Below are 23,876 nucleotides of genomic sequence, written 5' to 3'. Positions count from 1 at the left end.
GGCACAGCCAGCCGGAAGCTTTGCCCACCAGCAGGCCTGGCCATGCGGTGCACCCCAGAGCTGTGGGCAGGCTTCCCCACCCTGCCTGGGTGCTCAGGGGTGAGGAGCAATGGGTCCTGCGCCCCCAGGCATGTGCCCCCGCGCCCTACCTCAGCGCTCACTAAGGGCTGCTGGGGAGACCTGCGCAATCCACTGAGCACACCGCCACTCAGCAGAGCTGTGTTCAGAGACTTACTCCAAGGCTCGTGCACAGGCTGCATCCGTGTTTCCTGCCACTGACTCTCCCTGCCACTCAGTATTCTGACGGCTCCTAATCGGTGGGAGTGAGACTGCTCGAGCCGGACGTGCCATCTGTGGCTAGCCCACGTCTCACAGAAAGGGTGCCTTGCTCTGCAAGTCCTCAGTTCCGTCTCACTGCAGCTGGCTGTTAGACTTGTAACAGACTCTGTCAGCCTCCCAAAGGGCATCCCTGAGTCTGTCCTCCACGAATGCATCACTGCACAGTGCCATGCTTCCATCAGGGACTCAGGGACAGCTTCCAGGCTGTGGAAAAATGCATCTCAAGGCTTCTTTGCTGGCTTTTTAAAAAGAGACTTTATAGGGTTACACAGCATCATCAACTTCTGTCCTAAAGGTCACTGGACTAGCTTCTCTACTTCAACTACAGAGAACAGCTGGTAGAAGCCCAGGTGAGAGACCAGGATGCCTACACTGTGCTTAGCTCTCCTATTGGAGGACATTTCCCTGTAAGAATGGGAAGAACTAGGTCTTATTCTATCATATGCAAATAAGACTGAGTTCCTCCAAAATCCAATACTTCCTCTTTCTAAACTGTACTGTTAAAGGTTAATGTTGTATGTAAACGTGCTTATCAGCATTGCTTGTAACAGCAAACACCTGGGAACAACCCAAACGTCCAGTGTCAGCACAGGCATGTGAATTACTGTCCATTCACACAACGGGACACTGCAGCTAATGTCATGACGACACGTTTCAGAACCATCGTGGAGAGTGAAAGCGTGGGTTCAGAGAACACATACAGTGTGATTCCAACCAAATAGGGCACTCTTTGGGGGTACAAACGTATGTATTGAAAGTATAAAGAAGGCAGGGGAAGGGTAAACCCAAATTCAGGACCGTGTGGAACCCTGAAAGGGGGGGAAAGCGCTAGCTCACGGGGACTTTAACGGCATCAGTAACGTCCTTTGTCCTAAACTCTGCGCTGAGTACACAGATGCTACCGTTTTGTGATTCCTGATGCCTTAGACAAGTTTTAATTATTTATATCATCTACTCGGTAGTTAATAAAACTTTAAATATGATACCATAACGTCACTAATTAAGAAATTTGAGCACCTAAAAATGAAATTATAGGGTCACTACCAAGTTTTTGGCATATTCTAGAAACTCACACGTTCCAGTGACATGGGCTCAGAGTACACATCCTGAGTTGAACCCACTGCATCACTGCCTGGCAAATCTCCGTGAGAGACAGGGCTACAAAAATAGGACTAGCTCATGGCACTGCTCCTCTACAATCCCAGAAGTCAAAGGGAGAGGGGCCTTTTGACGATGCCTCCATTCCATGCCATATTAAGAAAGAGGATCTAAGATTTATCAGTTTTCTCTAATTGCTATATGAGCTTCTTTCTAAGAATCCCACCTACTGAGCTCTCTCTCTCTTTCTTCTAGCTTTCTGCTTAATGATTACTCTAAATTATTTGTTTATATATATTTGTTCATACACTGTTAGAATTCTGGCATAAGAATAAGTAATTTGGAACACGTTCTCTATATGTCTAAGAACACAAGCCAGATTAAAGTTAACTCCTAGAAAAGAAAAATAATCTTACTTTGCTACTATATCAGGGAGGCCAAAAAAATGTACACATTTTAAGAGATGTTATCTATGTGTTACTTTTCAAAGTTGAATTAAATTATGTAGCAACGTGTAATACGACCTTTGCGCAAAAGATGGTGTTAAATGAATGCTAGTCTCATCCATTGTATTACAATTTTAATACAGTTTTTTACCTTTCTTAAAATGTGTGTACATTTTTCGGCACCCTCTGTATTGATCTATATACCTCCAGAATTACATAAACAGGAAAAATCTCTCCATAGCTAATAAAAAGATAAGAAATGTAAGTTCCAAGAATTCACACTGAGATTTTTACTGTAAGAACTTGGAGTAAATAAACATACTAGACTTCTGACTCCAAGAGAAATTATTTGGTAAGAAATGAAGGGTCAAAAAACAAAACTTAAACAGAAATTAAAGGACCTATCATTTGAAATTAAACATTAATGATTTAAGGATTTTAGTGTCCACTCTCATCAAATGTATAACTGCTATCTTTTCAAATCAGTATGTATTTATGGTTTACCTAATAAGAAAAAGAACTATGTTGGATGTTATATTGACATAAAAATGTTGTAGTGTTGCAAGCACTATTCCTAAGTACCTTCATAAGAAACAGCAGGGAGAGCTGCAGTCAGCATCAGATTGACACTCTTAAAATCTGGGTGCCTTTTCACTCCCAGGTTCCCCAATTACTGATTATCTGAGCATTATCACTAAACACCTACAAGCCTCACATTTTTCCTCTGTAAATGGAGATGATAATACTTCACAGAACTTTTAAATTTATACTTCATTGATATATATATATATACACACACACACATATATATGTATATATATATACAGTAAAATGCAGATAGTAAGTATTCAACTCAATACATTTTTCTACTACATAACCACAAATTGATCAAGATGGAATATTTCCCAATATCCCAGAAAGCTTTTCAGTCCCTCTTAGACAATTATTAGCCCCTAAAGATAACCACTATTCTGACCTTACTATCATAGCTTACGTTTGCCCTTTGTAGTTTCACATAAATGTTATTTTATAGTACGTACTCTGTCTGGTTTCTTTGTTTCAGCATTACCTGTGAAATTCATCTCTGTTCCTGCATACAAGGTCTGACAATTACATTTGCAAACTTGCCACCGTGCGCTTCCATTGGCAGCACTGTACAAACAGCTCGGTGAGGTTTCATAACCTTGGCGACCGGGAAGCCGACGGCGGGCTCTGCCCCTGCGCCTGGGGAGGCTGGGTCGCAACGGCCCAGGAGCTTCTACGGGCTTCGCTCCCTCGCAGACATCATGCTCCAGGTCCTGCTTGGATTTACTTTTGACAATTTGGTTGAAATGTACTGGCTCAGAATTATGACATACCAGACCTGGCTTAAAAACTTGAAGAAGTTAAAAAGGACTTGGATGCCAAGAAGAAACCTCCTAGCTCATGAGGCCGCCTCCAGCACTGCCTCCAGGATACTCGTATACTGAGTCTGCTCTGCTCGAAGGCCTCCTTTGCCATCCAAACCAAAAGCTTTTGTGTTTCTTTCCAGTCTCAGACCCTGTGCTGCCTTAAGAGTACAAAGGGGGCCACAAGTTAAGAACTATCCTGACTTTTCTAACATCCTCATCTCTTCCCTTCCTCCTTCCAGCCACTTGAGGGGTCCTAAGACTGCAATTATGGGGCTAGATTAGAAAACATGACCTTCAATAGCAGTCTCTCCCTTATTCTTTGGGATTTCTGCCATTTTTCAAAAGAAAAATCGAAGTGTTTGGTATAGTTGATCAGATATAAATAATGCTGATTTCAGTTTAGCAATTATAATGTGTGTTTAAACATTTGGTACTAAATTATGTTGTTTCAAGGTAATTAAAATTAAAATCATTAAAAAAAAGGTCTCATAACCTTGGTATATCAGTGTCTCACAGCTGTGTTCGTGTCGACGTGTGGCGGTGTCCTGCTGAGTGGCATTCATTATTGTTGTTGCATGTTTCTATGTGCCGTTGTGAGAATGTCTGAGCTTGAATTACAGCAACGAACAAACATTAAATTTCTTGTTAAACTTGGCAAGAGTGGAAGTGAAATCAGGGACATGTTAGTCCAAGTTTATGGGGATAATGCCATGAAGAAAACAGCAGTGCACAAATGGATTAAACGTTTTTCTGAGGGGAGAGAACGCATCACTGATGAAGAGAAGTCAGGGCGGCCAGTAACGAGCACAACTGACGATAACTCCAAAAGTTCATCGACCTGTGCGTCAAAATCATCAGCTGACTCAGAGAAGTACAGCAGACCAAGTAAACAACAACAGAGAAACAGGAAAATCTTAACAAAAATCTTGGCAGAGAAAGGTGTGTATAAAAATGGTCCCAAAATCAAAAGCAAAGGAGAGCCAAAGTTTGCCAAGACCATTTAGAGAAGCAAGATGATGTTTTTGTCCATGTTATCACTGATGATAAAACAAGAGTGTACCAATACGACCCTGAAACAAAGCGTCAAAGTGCACAAGGGAAGTCGGCCAATTTTCCACGACCAAAAAAGTTCTGTCAGTCCAAATCAAGAGTCAAAACGATGGTGCTAACCTTTTTTGCTATCAGGGGGCTTATTTATTATGAATTTGTACCAACTGGACAGTTTACCAAGTTTACTATTTGGAAGTGCTAAAAAGGCTGCCTGAAAAAGTTAGACGAAAACGACCTGAACTGTTCACCAACAATTCATGGCTCTTGCATCATGACAATGCACCAGCTCACACGGCACTGTCTGTGAGGGAGTTTTTAGCCAGTAAACAAATAACTGTATTGGAACACCCTCCCTACTCACCTGATCTGGCCCCCAATGATTTATTTATTTACCCAAAGATAAAGGAAAACATATTGATGACATTCAGGACAACAAGGGTAATATGACAGCTCTGATGGCCATTCCAGAAAAAGAGTTCCAAAATAGCTTTGAAGGGTAGACTAGGCACTGGCGTCAGTGCATAGCTTCCCAAGGGGAGTACTTGAAGGGTGACCGTAGTGATATTCAGCAATGAAGTGTGTAGCACTTTTTCTAGGATGAGTTCACAAACTTAATTGTCAGACTTCGTATAGCATTAGTTTATCTTTCTTCATTGCTATGTAGTATTGTATTGCATCAATATACTACAACTTATCTACTCTACTGTCAAAGGACACGAGTTGTTTTCTGTTTGAGGTTATTACTAAAGCTTCGATGAATATGGGGGTTTTGTTCATGGTAAACATAGCACTCATTTCTTTGGGGTAAGCACCCAGGATTGGAATTGCTGGGTCACAGGGTCTATGGAAGATTAACCTTCATATATATAGCCAACTTTCCAGGTGGCGATGCCATTTCACACTCCCATCAGCAATGTCGAAGTGCCGCTTGCTCCATCCTAGCCACTCTGGTGGGGGTGCAGTGGGACTTCAGTGTGGTTTTACTTTGCCTTTCCTCGATGACTATGGATGTGAGCACCTTTTCAACAATATGCTTATTTCCCATGTGAATATCTTCTTTTGTAGAGGATATATTCCAGTCTTTAGTTCATTTCCCCCCCCTCAGGATCCCCAATCGGATTGTCTGACTTTTTTCTTAATGATTTACTAATTGTCATTCTTTCCAGGCAGACCTTGGAGATACTGCAGGTTTGATTCCAGGCTACTGCAATAAAATTAATACAGCAATAAAGCGAGTCACATGGAATTTTTACTTCCCGGTGCATATAAAAGTTATGTTTACACTATACTATAGTCTATTAAGTGTGCAATAGCATTATGTCTGAAAAACCTGTGTACATACCGTGTTTCCCCGAAAATAAGACCTAGCCGGACAATCAGCTCTCATGCATCTTTTGGAGCAAAAATTAAGACCCGGTATTATATTATCTATATTATATTATATTTATTATATTATATTATATTATATTATATTATATTATATTATATTATATTATATCATATCATATCATATCAGACCCAGTCTTATATTATTGTAAAGTAAGAATGGGTCTTATATTAATTTTTGCTCCAAAAGATACGTTAGAGCTGATTATCTTGTCCGGGTAGGTCTTATTTTCGGGGAAACACGGTAATTTTAGAATTCAGACCTATCGATTTTTTATCGTTAATGCTTTAATGTCTAAATAAATCTTTGCTACCCCAATATCATGACGATATCCTTCCATATTATCTTCTGGAAGATTTATTTTACATTTTACATTTTAGGTAGTGATCAATTTCAAATTAATTTTTCTATATGGTGTGAGGTAGGGGGGTTCAAGATTTTTCCCAGATGGATATCCAATTAACCCAGAAGCATTCACTGATAAGACCCACCTTTCCCTACTGAATCGCAGTGGTGCCTCCTTCATAAGTCATTTGACTTCACAGAAATTAATCTTGAATAAGTTCCAGTTCTCAAAAGAACTTTAGAAATTTTAGTTGTTTTATATTAAGTCTTCCTCATTATCTAACAAGCAAATCAAACCCACTCAGAAATACAGTGAGTACTACAGGCCATGCTGATATGAACTGTTTGTATCAAGGGTGCTTTTCATGCAAAAAAATACTCTTCAAAGGTTTACTTTCCTGTTTTAAATATTCAACTTATTAAAGTTAAAAATGCAAAAATTCAGTTATTCCTTAAAGTTTTTTCTGGGTTTTTTTTGTTTTTTTTTTTTAAGGAGGGCACAGCTCAGAGGCCCATGTAAGGATCTAACCAGCCATCCCCTCCTTAAAGCTTTTAAATTCAGCTTACGAATATTTTTATACATACAAGAGTGCAGATTTTGGAAGTCACTTTTAAGAGGCTTTTGAATAATGCTTGGTCCCATTTACAAACCTCATTAATTAAATGACACCAAAACTTTTCACCTTCATTTTGAAATTTAATGTTTTCCTTCCTTCTTAGTTCTTCAATTGTCTTACTTAACAAAGCATAATAATTTATAAACAAATATTTTTATAAATCTAATAAATTAAAATTATAAATAAGCATAAATTTCTCCTACATATTAACCAAGAGTAAACATAAAATGTTTTGTAAAAAATATCAGAGATCTAAACGATTCCATAATACATCTGAATTGCAATTGTATGCTTATCAACCTCATTAGCCATCTTTTCTTACATCACAAGTACATACCCTGTTTCCCCGAAAATAAGACCTAGCCAGACAATCAGCTCTAATGTGTCCTCTGGAGCAAAAATTAATATAAGACCTGGTATTATATATTATATTATATTATATTATATTATATTATATTATATTATATTATATTATATTAATTATATTATATTATGTTATATTATGTTATAGCAGGTCTTATAGTAAAATAAGACCAGGTCTTATATTAATTTTTGCTCCAAAAGATGCATTAGAGCTGATGGTCCGGCTAGGTCTTATTTTCAGAGAAACACAGTAAAAATAAATACGAAGGGTGCAAACAAAATGTATACACATATTAAGAAAGGAAAAAACTATTAAAATTGTAATACTCAATACACACCAATAACAAAAAGTGAATACAAGTCACATTTGACTTCTGCAATTACAAGAGGCGCTCAAAGTGGTTACCATCAGCATCCAGACACTTCTGATTACGGCGAACTACTGCTTGAGCAACGTTGACCAAAGTGTCCACTTGTATACTTTTCTTTGGCACCCCCGGTATGCATTAGTGCACATATTCCTTAACAGAAAAATATTATTACTATAGTTTTGATTCTCTTAGACATTTCTATTATTAATTCTAAATTTTCCTGGAATTAAAAGATGCTTACCCACTATAAAAGACAATTATCATCCAACTTAACCAAAGTAACATTTAACCAGAAATTTCAGCTGGTATGAAACTGGAGCTGCAGACATACTTTTCACACCAAATATTACATAATCCCATTTAATATTGCCTTCTTAGGATCTTGATGTTACCCACAACCAGATATTTCAGCTAGGATAGTTACTGGATTTTTATCAGTGATTCTGATGGGTCATACTAAGCCTGATTTAAAGTTGCAAAGCCAGTCATCCATCACTTCAAAGGTGGGGGGAGGGGCAGATAACATTAGTGATTCTTTAGTCTTATGGTAGAATCCCACCTCTCCCAGGCAGGTTAATTACTTGATTGCACCTTGCTCTTCTTTGGCATTTTGAACCTGAAAACTTAAAATACTTAATTTATTTTCTGCCTAACTCTAAAGAGCTGAAAACTACACAGACAATGGCATTCTTTCAGAGTATAAGGACTATATAACTTTTAAAGATATTAAAATAATATCCGTTGAACTTTATCTCGCAGTTCTTTGTCTAGCCTGTAGTCAAGTTCCGAGATTATTCTACTAATTTTCAAACCATAGGGATACTAAAAACATATGACATAATCCCTGCATTCAAGAAGCTTATAATTTATCTGAAAATATATACGTATTTTAAGAATTATACTGGACATCCCTTTCTGTCCACACATAAATACTACAACTACAGCCTTACTCAAGTAGTATTTATGTAGTATTTATGTAGTATTTATGAAGTTCCCAACTAAGCCATAAACAGTCCTCAAAAACAACAAAGTGTAGGCTAAGACCCTCAACAACTTATAATAGAAATACAAAAATAATAAAAATATGGTAACAACAAAAACAAGCTGAAAACCTTCTCACTATAAAACATATAGGAATTCTGGGTAAAATGTAACAAATATCCTTTATATACTTAGGTGCTCTTACCAGAGGGCCAAATGATAATGGCCAAAAAATAAAAAGAAGAAGAGGCGGATGACACGGCAGTCCTTTGGGGTTCCCAGGCCTGAGACACCTAGGGGTTTGAGATGTAATGACCACACAGTAAGAGGTGAGACAAGGCCTGAGGTCCACACAATCAAAGTTGAACTGAGACTACCCCAGAATGCCAGGACTCCCAAAGGGCTACAACCTCAATGACATGGCAGAATTTAAAATAAAGCAAACACACACACACACACACACACACACACACACACACGGAAAAAACAAGTACATCTTTCTACCTGTTCGATACTGGTGGAATGAGCAAGTCTCCCCTAGAAACAGTAACCAAGGGCCTGCTCTCTTGTGATTTGGGATTCAGGTTTATACCACCTTGAGCAAAGAAATTGACCTAAGAGCAGTGCTGGGCAGGTGACATCCCTAAGGCACCTGGATGAAGCAAACACCGGAGTACCATCCTCCTCAACAAGCCACACATTAGAATGACTAAAACATTGAGACATTACATTCTCAACTTGACCGCAAACAAGAGCCATCAGAAATGAAAAAGATAAGACTTCCAATAGCTTCTGATAATAGAACTATTAGTTATAGACTATAAAATGAGTGGACAAAAGCATAAAAAAATGCAAAACAAAAGAAACACAAGTCTTAAGTAGTATAAGTAAAAATAAATCCATACTTTAGATGATTCATAGTGAAATTGTTTAACACCAAAGACAAAAAATAAACTCATAAAAACAATGAAAGAGAAAAGTTATCTACAAATGAACAATTAGACTGATAGTATGCCAGAAGGCAAGATAATACTATTATTAATGTCATCTTCAAAGCACAGAGAATAAATAACTACCAATCCAGTGTTCTGTACTAAACTATTTTGAGACAAAAACTGAGTGTTTACCACTAATAGAGACCCTTGTAAGACTATTAAAGAACATGTTTCAGGAAAGAAGAAACTGAATATAGAAAGAGTAAAATGCAAGGCATAGTGAGAAAAACAACTGGTAAACACATGGAAAAAATCTAAGCATTGTACTTACTCATTCACTCAACAAATATTTACTGAATGCCTACCCTGTGCCAGGCACCACTCAGCAGTGACAAAATCAAAGGCCGTGACCTCACAGAGCTTACCACGTAGTGGGGACGATAAACAATGGCAGCAGTAAGTACTGTGCAGAGTAAGGGGTAGAGCGCCAATGGTAAGTGAGGGGTAAACGCCTTGACTGAGACGGTCAGGGTAAGCCCCCAGGGGCCGTGTGAGGTCCGGGCAGCAGCCAGGGAGCATCGGGGGCGGCCCGTGGCAGGGAGCAGGGGATGAAAACAGACTCCTCAAGCACTTCCTGTGCACCGGGCTGTCTTTACACTTTACTTGCATTCAATCATTTAATTCTCAAAATAACCCCATGAGGTAACTATAGAATTGATCCCCAACTCACAGAAGTGGGAAATGAGGGAGAGGTTGAATAGCCGGTCCTCACAGACACTAAGGGGCAGAGTTCGGATGAGAACCCCAAAGCCTGGTTAACTATCCAGCTCTAGGCAAAGGAAACAGCTTCTAGAACCTGAGCTCCTGGCGGGCAAGAACCAGCCCTCTGTTCTCTGCATCCCAGAGCCTAGCACACAGCGGATGCTGGCTATGCCGAGCAGAACCGAATACAGAAAGAGCGGCGAAGTGAAGACTAGCAGGGAACAACACGAGGAGGAGGTAAAACAAAGCAGCAGCCACAGTCAGAAACAAGAAAAAGGGGAAGAGAACCAGAATGGTGTAATGCCACGGAAGCCGTACGAAGAGAGGGCAAGAAGAAAGACGTAAACACCAAGTGTTACAGAAGTTAAACACAGCAGGTCTTGAGAAGAGGCATTCCAGTATTAAACGGGAAAGTTATCTTCGAGAATTCAGCCCCAGTCCTGCAGTGAGTGGAGCCCCAGGATTCTGAGTTCCTAAGGAAAAGGGGCGTGAAAGGCTCTACATGTCCAGGACACCGTGGCAGCTGCCAGAGGAACCAAGGAAGGGGAAGCACAGGGGCTGACAGGCAACAAGGCACAGGCTTTTCAAAAGAATTTTAAAGTAACGTGTTATGACTTCATTTTTACTTACCACTATCTTGTTCCCATACCTTAGTTTACCTCTAATGAATTAAAATTTCTATCTTTCAGTTGTCCTTTCTGTAACATTAAAAAATGACAGAAATACCAAGTTTTTAGGCACTTATTGTAACAAATATCTAGAATTCCAAAATAAAGAAAGATTTCAAGTGTCTAGTGAGTTCTACAAAATAAGACAAATGCTCCCCAGAGAAAACATAAAAGAAAACAGCCACCTGGAATGATCTCCCACTCTGGGGTACTTCGGACTAGAGTCTGGACCCTGGAACACATCTGCTCCCTGTCCTCCCTCTCGGACTATCTTGCACGCTTTTTCTCCCTCACTGAAATCACCTTCCACAGAGCCCACCCCGTACACCTGCCCACGCGCCTACACCTGCCCACGGCCTGCACACCTGCCCACCCCATACACCTGCCCACACCTACACCTGCCTGCCTTCCCTCCAGGTACTCTGAATCAGCTGTCTCAACGCACCCTGCACTGGTGCACCCGTCCCCATCGCCTCTTGTCCACTCGAGGACATTGCTCCGGTCGTCCATTTCTCCCACACATTTTCCATTTTCCCCTTTCCACTGCAGCATTCCTATCAGCACACAAACACACTGTTATTCCTTTCCTTCTAAAACACAAGAAATCTTGACTCATGTCTTCCCCAATGCTTGTTTTGAATTCCTCTTCTCATTCTCTGAACCCATTCCATTATTCTCCACCATTCCACCAAGAATGTTCAAGGTCACCAATGAGCTCCCCATTGCTCAACCCAATCCAATTCTCAGTCCCGTCTTATCTGACCTACACGCAGCTCTTGATAAAATTGCTTAGAATCTTTACACCTCAATCTCGTGTAAAAAACAGGGATGATAATATTAGTGCCTATTGCAGAGGGTGGTTGTAAAGGTTAAGAAATAAACCATGTAAAGAGTTTATTAGCACAGTACCTGGTTCACAGTTAGGAACTCCATAAATGTCAGTTGTCATGGTTAATCAGCGCTACTTCCTACATTCTACCCACAGTGTAAAAATGTAGTCCATCCCATTCTCCAAAAACAGAATTTTAGAAGCGAATATGACTACAGAATGTTAAGAAAATGAGTATGATCTCAATGTGCCAATCAGATTAGGCAAATAACCGATTCCACCATATAAACAATGACCTTAAAGTTTCTATTTTAAAATTCCTTCCTTGCTGATGACACCTAAGGGGCCACCCCTAACTCACTCTGTCTTAAGCGCTGGTTCTCATGTCCAATTCGTATCCACAGCTTGGCCTAGATGGCTCATTATCTGTTCTAGTCTTCCTCTCAGTCTCTGTATCGCATTCGTCACCGAATGTGGTCCAGTCTCCATCAGTCACAGCTCCCACACGCACTTTACAGGCCTGTGTCTGTCTCTGCATCCCCCCACACCCCCAGCACACTTCTGGCACAGTACCTGGATACAACAGGTGCCAGCCTCCCAGCCCAAGCTTCCCAGGATGTCTGGATTATTTTCTCCTACTGGTTTCTTGAGGCCACGGTGTGTGTGGAAGGAGGGGGTACCTTTATACTTTCCACAGGTGCCTCACATATGATGAGTGTTCATAAAATACAAGTTGGATGGATCAATGATATAGTGTCTTTCTTCATAAGACTTCAAAACAATTTTACAAAACAATCTCATCAGAATATACATCTTCCAGAGGAGAAAAATGAGGCAGCGAGAAGTAAACTTAACTTGGAGAACCACTGAATTAGTGGACTGAGAGAAATACTCGTACTGCTACTTCGGAATCCCGGGAGAATAAGTGAGCCAGAGCCCGGGTGAACTACCTGTAAAGATGAGATGGTATTTACTGTCTACTGGTATTTGACCTTGGCCTTAATTGATCTTTTTCTACTGCAAATTGGGACTTTAAATACTAGCAGTTTCTTAATCTATTTGAGTACCCAAAGAAACATAAAGCAACCACTTTAATGCCAAATCAGTAAGAATTTCCTCTTGGCTGACATTCTACAGAATAGCACAAATTCGATAAAAATCAATCTTCCTACCTGTATGTGCACAGAAACACATTATGCCGTTTCCCCTATTTGCAGATATACATCAGAAGGCCTGTTAGAGTTCTAGTTTCTCTCTACAGAATAAGCCAAACGACGAATTTCAGGCTGGTGTATCCTTTGCTTATTGCCATCTCTCCCAAAAGATGTAACTTTAAAAAGACCTAACATATTTTTTTTAAGTTGAATAAAGCATAGTTTATTGAATATACCTGTATGCTATGTCAGATACTGCTGTGTCCAACACACAAAATCTTAATTTCATGGCTTCAGGTCCCACTGGGAGAGACCATTTTTAAATGGTCTCATTAAAGAGAATAAACCTAAACTTACATGAAAATATTATTAAATAATCTCATTAACATAAGACACCGTTAACTCAGGACACTAAGAATGATCTGGAGGCTTCATCTCTTTGGAGCTGAATTCTAATACTGACAGCAACCGCCACCGCAACCCTACTTTTGCAGTTCAATTTCTTTGTGTTTATGGCAATGCATCTAATTCACTTTAAAAGACTCTTTTGACTTATCTAAGCAGCTGCTGGTGATTTAAAGCAGGGCCTTGATTCCACTCAGTAGGCACAGGACGCAGCAGTAAGCTCACTGTGGCACAGCACTGCTGGGACACCTGCTACACAGGTGGCCTCAGTGCGGCAGCCGGGAGAAGGAGACGTCCTGCTAGAAGGCCGTGAGGAAAAGGCACAGACCCACGAGCAGGGCTAGCCCATTTGGGAGTAATGCAAACACGCCAGATACATCCCGCAAACATTTTGTACGATACAAGGAAAAGCAAATTTTATTTTCCTATAGACTTCTACTCAAATTTCAGTGTGATGTACCCATGGAGACAGTTTTTTAAATTATATTTAAAATATCAATATTCATTTCTTTAAGCATTTTCAGCTCCTTTATTCTCCCACCACCTCTAATACAGTAAGAATTTAATCAAGTGGATAACAGATCTATACACAGGTATCAGGATATACACGTTTATCAAAACATGCCACAGTCACCACTGAGTATGTGTAGGAAAGTAACACAGCAGAATGGATATAAGTAAGACCCCTGAAGTTGAGGACATCTAGGTTCAAATCCTGGCTCTGCCACTTTCTTGTACAGATGACTTTGGGAAATAACAAACTCTTTGGGAAAATAACACGCTTCCATGTCCTCAGCTGTAAATGGGTTTCATAATAATAAATTAGTAATAGTAATATGGGTACATACTAACAGTAGCTGCTTCATGAGCTTATTGGAGGTTTAAATAAAATAATGCTTGTACAACATATAGTAAGTGACTGATAATCAGTTATCATCCTTTCCCTGAAAATAATCACAAAGTTCATGAGACTTAGACATTTAAAAACCATATTCTCTCTGCCACAGTTATACAAAATGTTTCAGAAAACTAAGGATTATGTAGAATGTGCAGGGGAAAAATAAAATTCCTTTAGGAATTCTATGGATAAGGCTATCCTTTTTAAAATTCTGTTATTCGCTTATTATTATCTGAAAGAACATTGTGGTACTTTATTTCGGAGTTAACCATAAGCAATTTTAATTACTTATTACATGCCAGTTCCTGTCTTAGACATTAAATTCTCTTAATTAATCCCATGACGCAGAGAGCCTCGTTTAACAGGTAGTGAAGCTAACGTTCAGAGAGGCTAAGTAACTTACTCAAGGTCATAAAACAAGCAGGCATCAGAAGGAGAACTCAAACTCAGATCTCATAGACTGAAGTAAACTGTATTCCCATTAAACCAAGAATATCTAATGACTATATCCACACTCTAGGTGAAAGTTTTATTACATGTTTTACATAACCTGCAGAAGAAACAAAATCGCAAAAGGAGAAAAATATTACATAACTCTAACTGCCCACAACTCTTAACCCTATACTTACAATCATAATACTTATTTTACCAGCTCATGAAGATATTCTATGCTACAAACCTGTGTAAAGTTTATTTCGTTAACATATGCCTCGCATATATGTTACTATGATATTATTATTTGATGAAGGAACTGTGATTTCGCTTATTCATAGAGTAAAACTACTAATCCCACGCTAGTAGTCAAGGTATTCAACAGAATTCCTTCACTAGTAGAATCTTTTGGAATTGTTGGGTGTTTTTCTATTGCTGTTGACAATATACGTGGGAATAAGAATCTTTTCTTTTCCCCAAAATACGGTCTTAGACTTGCTTTTATTAAGGGTTTCTGGCCTACAGAGGGAAAAAAATGCACACATGGCTATATAGAAGGGAAACGTTTTTTAAAATTTAGTACGGAGAGTGGTGGTTTGGAGAAGTACATTCTGGTCCATTCATCTTTCACTTTCATTAACAGTAAGGATTGAAACACAAGTATGAAAAGAAATCAGATCTGTGTTATGGGCAGTTCAGGGAGGACAAAGAAAAGGAAATACCTGGGGTAGTGTTTCTGCAACGAGGAGAACTTTCCAAGTAAGTGTTCATCAATTGGAAAATACGACCACAGGTTTTTATTCAGTTTGAGCCACGAATATTAGAGTTATTATCTGTGGCCACTGCTTTTTAAAATACATCATGGTTCTCTAGCAATTCAGAACAGGTATTTCCTATACTGCAAGTTATTCCCAGGACCAGATGGCTTCACTGGTGAATTTTACCAAACTTTTAAAGAAGAGAACACCAATCCTTCTCAAACTCTTCCAAAAAACTGAAGAGGAAACACTTCTAAACTTTTTACGAGACCAGCATTACCCTGATACCAAGCCAAATAAGGACACTACAATAAAGAAAACTACAGAGCAATATCCCTAATGAATACAGAGGCAAAACTTCTCAACAAAGTATTAGCAAACCAAATTCAACAACATATTAAAAGGATTATACAGCATGACCACATGAGAGTTATCCCTGGGGTGCCAGGTTGGTTCAACATCTATAAATCAATAAATGTGATACATCACATTAACAGGATGACACAACAATACTTCAAACTTGCTAAGAGATGAGATCTTAACTGTTCCACCAATAAAAGGAAATGAAACTTACGTGACAGGACAGAGGTATTAGCTAGCCCCGCCATGGAAATCATATTGCAGTATATAAATATATCACAACACATTGCACATCTTAAATTTACATAACATTTATGTCAATTATATCTAAATAAAAATAAAGCTATTGTCAGCTTTTAGCTTTAAACCAGAAGTATATTACTGAAATAATGACTTTCAGAAAAAAATAAAGGTATTTCATTATATATACATACACAGCACTTCCAAGTTCTGATAGGTCAAAATGCCATTATTACTTTCTCTCAGTATTTACTCTGGAACTTCCATGGTAACAAACCTACGACTCCCGAAACACTGCCTCTTGAGGGGTAATGGTTACCTTGATCCAAAACACCTGAAGGTGGTTACATCTGAGGAAAGCACCATATTGTTTAGACCTTAGAAAATACTCAGCACCCAGTGTTTTTATAACGGGAATCATAAAATGATCTTTCCCTCCGTGGAAAACACACTGAAGGAATAAATTAACCACTTTTCACAGTTCTTTCAATGCTGTTAGGAAACTTTAAGAGATCAACAAGTTAAACACAGGCTCACAGCTGCTGATCAAAGGGAAACTTCCGTTCTATGATGCAACACTGGCCACAATAACACCTCACAAGGGGACTAAAAAAAGCCAGAGAGATCTAAACTCAGATCCTGACCTTGCCTAACTCACAGGTCAGGGTCTCTCAGGCCTCACTTTCCTCACCTACAGAATGAACAGTTAATTCAGTCAATGTTGGCTGAATGCCTACTATGTGCCAAACCCTGTGTTAACAATGGAAGTTTGTTATTCTTGTCTTGAGTAAATAAAACCATGGTCCTAGCCCTTACAAAGCTCCTAATCTTGTGAAGAGACAAAGAAATGCAACATGATATACCTGCTATGAACAAACTGTTATGCCTGGGCTAATTTAAAAAGGCTGCAAAGAGGAAATACATTGAGCTGAGACCTGAAGAATGAATGAGTTGCTTAGATGGAGATTATGGGTATTCCTGGAAGAAAGAACAGACCGGCAAAGACAGGAAAGAACAAGAAGACAGAGGTGTAGAGGATGCACAGGGACATAAACTTAAAGCTTTATAGGCCACACACTGGAACATGACCTTGAACCTTATGGAACACTAAGGCTCCTTCTGCACCATGACTCTGGAAACTGACTGTAGCCCAGCCAGAGGAATCCTACTTGTCCGCCATTTCATCTAAAGCTGGTAGAGTCTTTCAAAGCAAAAACGTTTGAAAGCAAGATAGCCATCTAAGTGTTGATGCTGACATGAAATCTAAGGCCTCACTTAACCGATAAATTTTAGGACTAGCAATTTCTACTGTCATGATAACATTCTAAAAGCAAGATATATGACAAGTGATTGACTACTATGGTTCTTTAGCAAATGCACTCTGTAAACCTGTAGGTATGAAAATTATCAAAGATATTAAATTTACATGCCCTCCAAAAAGACTTTTTCATCCTTTGTTCAAATAAAGTGTCGCTCTCTTTACTCTAAATATCGATTAGATAAAGAGTATTAAGTCCCATTTACCTGTGTTCTGCAGGAACAGGGGGTGGCCAAACAGCAGGGTCTCTAAATGGTTCATCTTGACAGGAAACGGGAAAATCGGGGGGCTTGTCGATTTTAAAACTTTCCAACGTGCTGACAATACTTTTAACTTGTTCATATTCTTCCAATAATTCCTGCCGAACCTTAAAAAATATATAGCCTTTATACCAGAAACGGTTTCAAGTTTATATAAATTGTAAATAACAAATCATTATAGAATGCAAATTTAATGTTGTTCAAAGTATACAAAATTAGTCATTAAAGCATATTCAAAAAACAAAGTAGATAGGAGGGCAGGAATTTAGTCTGAAAGAAGCCATAATTATAATACATACTTTTTCATAGGGGAAGTGGCTATGTATCTTCGTAATGGAATTTTATTTCTACCAAAGAATTGCTGACCATTAACAATTTGAAATAAGCGACAAAGTCTAATAAGTTAACCATTCCCAGAAATCTGTGTAATGCTCAATCTTTTTACTATATTTATAAATAGCTTCCAAAAAACTGTCAGCCAAAATTTTGACCAGCATTTCCTACCTCCAGTATCACTAAATATAACATGCCTGCCCTTGATGAGCATCTGAAAGCTGGAAGTGGTATTACACTATGAATCACCCACTTCCGATTTTTATTTAAATTCACCTCAAATCTGAATTCTTCTGGCCTTGTTTAAATTCTTTCAAGTGCTGGGTAAAGTTGACTTTGAGCTTAAAAGCAAGGCTTTTCCTATAGTTACAAAACCTCACTGAGCACCTACTATGGGGAGATTCTTGTGTTTTCAAACTTGGAGCAAAACTGATTTTCAAAGGCAAACAGATAAATAGATTGAAAATTACAATTCTTAATTTTTTAACCAGGAAGGACATTTTACTATAAAGCAGAACTTAAGAAACTTTCCCTCATTTTTACCTTGAATTATAGAAAAGACCAAATAAAGGAACTTCAGAACCAAAGAAAATCCTAGGTAAAATTGAACTGCTCCTATATACAATTACATGCTATACTTGGAAAAACGAAATTTCAGAACTTAATGAAAGAAACATAACAGAAATATCTGAATAGATATGGCCACTATTTAACACAATTAAGAACGTGTCAAAAATATTTCCGTGCTAGATTTATAAAACACTCTTATCTGTGGCTAGTGTGCAGGATAGGAGAAAACTGAAAATTTCAACTTGAGTTAGAACAAGTATATTGTTCTCACACACAACATAATCTGGTAACACTTAAGTCAGAAAGTAAGCCAAATTTACCCTGAAAACTTAGAAAAACATCAATTTCTGACTAGTGGAAAAATTAGAAGAAACATTTAAAAGGCATTAGTACATAAAATGGAAACTTCAAAGAAATGCTCGACTTTGTACTTTTAATTTTAAAACAATTTCAAGTTTTAAGAATAAGTGGAGAAATTATAATTCAACTTTTTTATTAACTATACTATTACATAATTTAGTTGTATAGTCAAGAGACAGCAAATATAATGGTTTTCTTATTAGATTACTGATTCCTTTGTATTTGTAACGAGTCTTTCAAAAGAAGAAACTTTCCTTTAAAAAAATTGTTTTTCAATTACAGTTGACACACAATATTATATTAATTTCAGGTATACTGCATAGTGGTTAGACATTTATATAGTTTTATGAAATTGGTCAGAACTACATGTAGATATGAAAGGGTAAAGTAGCAATACCTTATTTCAAAAATTTGTATTCACATACAATTAGGCCACTGATCATAAAATTTTTTTAAAAATTGAAAGTAGATTCCATTAAAATTAAGTGTCTTTGAAATATGTCTCATGAAATACGTTATCAAAAATATATAAAATACTAACTGGGCAAGAGAGACAACTATTCAGAGTTCATTTTAAAAGCATCTCAGTATTCTGACAAGTAAGAACTACTAAGGGCATCTCAAGCTCTAATCTTGCAAGTACAACAGACGCCGGCCCTTGCCCGCGGACACTGTCATGTGGTCTCACCTGCTGCCATTTGCCCTTCACGGCCGGGTCTCTGACTGACTGGCAGTGTCTCTGAATTTGCTGGATCACCCCTTGGTAATACACCATCGATGAGTCATAATTTCCAAGAAGCGCATATTCTCTTCCTTTCTTTGCATTGTCACAAATCTCAGCCAAATTCATATTCTTTCAAAGACCTAAACATAAAATATAATGACTTTTTAGCTGATTTTAAAACTTTATTATTCTTTAAAATACCTGCTCAAAACTAGTTTGAAAGTCAAAGTGGTTCTCTCCTTCTTTGAGGTTATCTGAATGCATCTTTTGGTACTGAAAGTTTCTAATTTTCGCAGCACAGGGAGATCACAAAAGAACACCCAAGGAGATAATAAGAAGAGAAATTACACAGCTCTGAACTATTGATTTATGTTACAGGTTCTAGTTTTCCTTGCTCATTTGTAATTACCACAAGCTGTAATAATAGTAATGATGAACTTGCTTTAACTTCTTTCAATTTATTCTTGACAATGTAGAAACATAAAAATATCACACATTTTCCTCTCACATCAATTAAAACTGCAGAAATTAGTTCACATTAAAATTTTTTTGGCCTCCAAGAACAAAAAGTCATAGTAAAGGAACACTCTTAAAAGGAACAGCCAATAGTTGTCCATGTACCATTCATACATATTTAATGTCCCCTACAACGTGAATCTACACAAAAGCCTGAATCAAACTACCTGAGCCCTTTTTGTTCCTCAACTTGTAATCTTCCATCATGCTGGCACTCACTACAGCTTTTTGTCTGTGAAAATAACTACGTGTCACTAATCTTTTCCCTTCTACAAGATGCTAGACCATCATCTGAACCTCTGGCTTCCACCAAAGCCCCCCGTTCATCATTCTGGCCTTTCTGCCAGGCTTTCCATCATCTGCCAAATCGTGCCAGGCTTCTATGCAGATACTTTCCACCCAAGACGATAAAGAGCAGGAAGTCCAGACACACAGAAGAATGATGTCCTGACAAGGAGTCCAAACTGCCCTACTCTTACTACCTACAAAAGCAAGCCAATGAACTCACTCAGAGGGAGTCAAGTATTTCTCTGTGCCTCCCTGCGGGTATTAAATTTTGGTGTGGATAGTTTGGCTCTCCCTCTGTGCCTCTTATCTATTCTAAAGGGGCTCAAAAACTTCCTCACAACCACATCTAGTTGTAGGCATTTTAAATGACTCCAGTACGTTCTTGAAAACAAAGCTGCTTCCTTTATGTGTTTTGGCATATTATAATATTATTTGCACCTTCTTCCAGCACAGGTTCAATGGCAGGGAGTTGAGAATACACTGCAGCAAACAAGTTACTATTTTTACATGGTAAGAAATTCCAATGTTCATTAGACCTACAGAATACAGAGCAACCATGGAAAGCATCTTCTTCAAATTAGAAGAGTAACAAAAAGCAATAAGGTCTTATTACAATGAATGAATGAATGAATGAATGAATGAATGCAGCAGAAACAAAGCTGTTCCATATATTTTCTTTTTTTGCTGTTTTGTCTTTGTTTAGAAAAGTATAATGAGATTTTAATAGACTTTAATAACACTGGCTTTAAATAGACTTTCAATGTATCAGTAAGCCTAAATAACTAAAGCAGTATGGTACCAGTACATGAATTCACAGAGATCGATGATCAGTAAAGTAATATTCAAACAATACAGTGAATGTTTAAATAAAAAAATTTTATTACAGTAAAAGATACATTGCCATTAATCCCCTTCTAAATAGTCCCCCTCGCTTGGAACACACTTATCCCATCATCTTGCCACTTTCTGAACCAGTTCTGGAAGTCCTCTTTCGTGAATGTCTTTAGTTGCGCTGTCATGGCTGCCTCGATGCCCTGAATTATTTTGACTTTGGGGAAGAGCCAGAAGTCACAAGGTGCCAGATCTGGTGAATAAGGTAGATGAGGACACACTGTAATGTTTTTGACAGAAATTTCCATACCAGAAGTGATGTGTGACATGGAGAGTTGTCATAATGGATGATTTAGGGCACACTTTAAAACACACCTTCCCTCAACCATAGCTCACACCAAACTGACTGCACCCAACAAGCTGAAACCTGTCACACACTGCTACTAAGGTTCGACGCTCCGTTGCCCATATTGAAGATCCCTGCCTTTCCATTGGGTGCCACTCGGCAGCGGCATTCACCATGTTTTGATCACAATGGAAAGTCTCCATGTCACAAACCACTTCTGGTACAGCAATTACTGTCAAACAAAAACACTATGGTGTGTCCTCATCCACCTTATTCACTGGATCTGGTACTGGGCTACTTCTGGCTCTTCCCAAAGTCAAAATAATCATGAAAGGTAAACATTTTGAATCGATTCAGGACATTGAGGCAGCCACAACAGCACAAACAACGACACTCACGAAAGAGAACTTCAAGAACTGCTTCAGAAAGTGGCAAGAACGATGAGATAGGTGTGTTCGAAGTGAGGGGGAGTATGAGGTGTGACGATTAAGTTCGTGAACTTGCCACCGAGCACTTACACTGGCAGCGCTGTACAAACAATTAGGGAAGGTCTCACAACCTTGGTATATCAATGTCTCCCAGTTGTGTTTATGTCTACGAGTGGCGGTGTCTTGTTAAGTGGCGTTCATTATTGTTGTTGCATGTTTTTGTTTTTTTTAAATGATTTTTTTTTTTCATTTGGGAATATTGGGGAACAGAGTGTCTCTACAGTACCCATCAGCTCCAAGTCATTGTCCTTCAATCTGGTTGTGAAGGGCACAAATCAGCTCCAAGTCCAGTTGCCCTTTTCAATCTTTAGTTGCAGGGGGCACAGCCCACCATCCCATGCAGGAATCAAACTGGCAATGCTGTTGTTCAGAGCTCACGCTCTAATCAACTGAGCCATCCGGCCGCCCCTGTCGTTGAATGTTTTTGTGTGCCGTCGCAAGAATGTCTGAACTTGAATTAGAGCAACAAAGAAACATTAAATTTATTTTTCAACTTGGCAAGAGTGGAAGTGAAATGAGGGACATGTTAGTCCAAGTTTATGGGGATAATGCCATGAAGAAAAAGGCAGTGTAAAAATGGATTGAACGTTTTTCTGAGGGGAGAGAACATGTCACTGATGAAGAGAGGTCAGAGCAGCCAGAAACGAGCAGAACTGACAAAAACATCGCTAAAAATTCATCGAATTGTGCATCATATTGTGCGTCAAAATCATTGGCTGTGAGAAGCATAGCAGACGAAGTAAACATCGATAGAGAAGGTTAGGAAAATCTTAACTGAAAATCTTGGTATGAGAAAGGTGTGTGCAAAAATGGTCCCAAAGGAGCTCACTGATGAACAAAAGCAAAGGGAGAACTGAAATTTGCCAAGACCTTTTGGAGAGGCAAGACAATGTTTTGGGCCATGTTCTCACTGGTGATGAAACATGGGTGTACCAATATGACCCTGAAACAAAGTGTCAAAGTTCACAAGGGAAGTCAGCCAATTCTCCACGACCAAAATTGTTCCATCAGTCCAAATTAAAGATTCCAAATGATGTTGCTACCTTTTTTTGGTATCAGAGGGATTATTCACTATGAATTTGTACCAACTGGACAAACAGTTAACCAAGTTTACTATTTGGAAGTGCTGAAAAGGCTGTGTGAAAAAGTTAAGACGCCCTGAACTTTTCTCCAACTATTCATGACTCTTGCATCACAACAATGCACCAGCTCACATGGCACTGTCTGTGAGGGAGTTTTTAGCCAGTAAACAAATAACTGTATTGGAACACCCTCCCTACTCATCTGATCCAGCCCCCAATGACTTTGTTCTCTACCTGAAGATAAAGGAAATATTAAAAGACATTTTGATGACATTCAGGACATCAAGGGTAATACGGCAACAGCTCTGATGGCGATTCGAGAAAGAGTTCCAAAATTGTTCTGAAGGGTGTCCTATGTGCTGGCATCGGTACAAAGCTTCCCAAGGGAAGTACTTCGAAGGTGACTATAGGGATATTCAGCAATGAAGTATGTAGCACTTTTACTAAGATGAGTTTGCGAACTTAATTGGCAGACCTCACATTTGAGGGGAGTTAATGGCAATGTGTCTTTACTATAATAAATTTTGTATTCAAACATTCACTGCACTGTTCGCTCATACCATATATATGCAATGTAACATATACGCAGTCGGACAATTAAGTTCGTGAACTCATCCTAGAAAAAGTGCTACATACCTCACCGCTGAATATCACTACGGTCACCTTCGAAGTACTCCCCTTGGGAAGCTATGCACCAACACCAGCGCCTAGTCCACCCTTCAAAACAATTTTGGAACTCTTTTTCTGGAAAGGCTATCAGAGCTGTCATATTACCCTTGATGTCCTGAATGTCATCAAAATGCCTTCATTTCAATATTTTCTTTATCTTCAGGTAAAGAAAGAAGCCATTAGGGGCCAGATCAGGTGAGTAGGGAGGGTGTTCCAATACAGTTATTTGTTTACTGGCTAAAAACTCCCTCAGGATAGTGCC

The 23,876-nt window shown here is 38.7% G+C and overlaps 1 protein-coding gene and 1 pseudogene across 10 annotated transcripts in view; one reads left to right on the top strand and one right to left on the bottom strand.

Annotated features, from left to right (window-relative positions):
* Positions 1–23,876, bottom strand: part of KATNAL1 (katanin catalytic subunit A1 like 1) — an 81,384-nt gene that overhangs the window by 40,651 nt on the left and 16,857 nt on the right. For all 10 annotated transcript variants that reach the window (XM_019736488.3, XM_019736479.3, XM_074330073.2 and 7 more), the window contains 2 exons: positions 19,359–19,534; positions 17,354–17,514 (listed from right to left, as the gene is read on the bottom strand). In XM_019736488.3, the coding sequence (XP_019592047.1) occupies positions 17,354–17,514; positions 19,359–19,520 (323 nt within the window). In that variant the 5' untranslated portion in view covers positions 19,521–19,534. The remainder of the gene's footprint in view (positions 1–17,353; positions 17,515–19,358; positions 19,535–23,876) is intronic.
* On the top strand, positions 3,170–5,240 carry LOC141571079 (short transmembrane mitochondrial protein 1 pseudogene; annotated as a pseudogene).

Source organism: Rhinolophus sinicus, chromosome 16, assembly GCF_057876585.1.
Source record: "Rhinolophus sinicus isolate RSI-liver-muscle chromosome 16, RSI-T2T, whole genome shotgun sequence".
Classification (NCBI taxonomy): Eukaryota; Metazoa; Chordata; class Mammalia; order Chiroptera; family Rhinolophidae; genus Rhinolophus; species Rhinolophus sinicus.
This window is presented reverse-complemented; position numbering and strand designations above follow the sequence as displayed.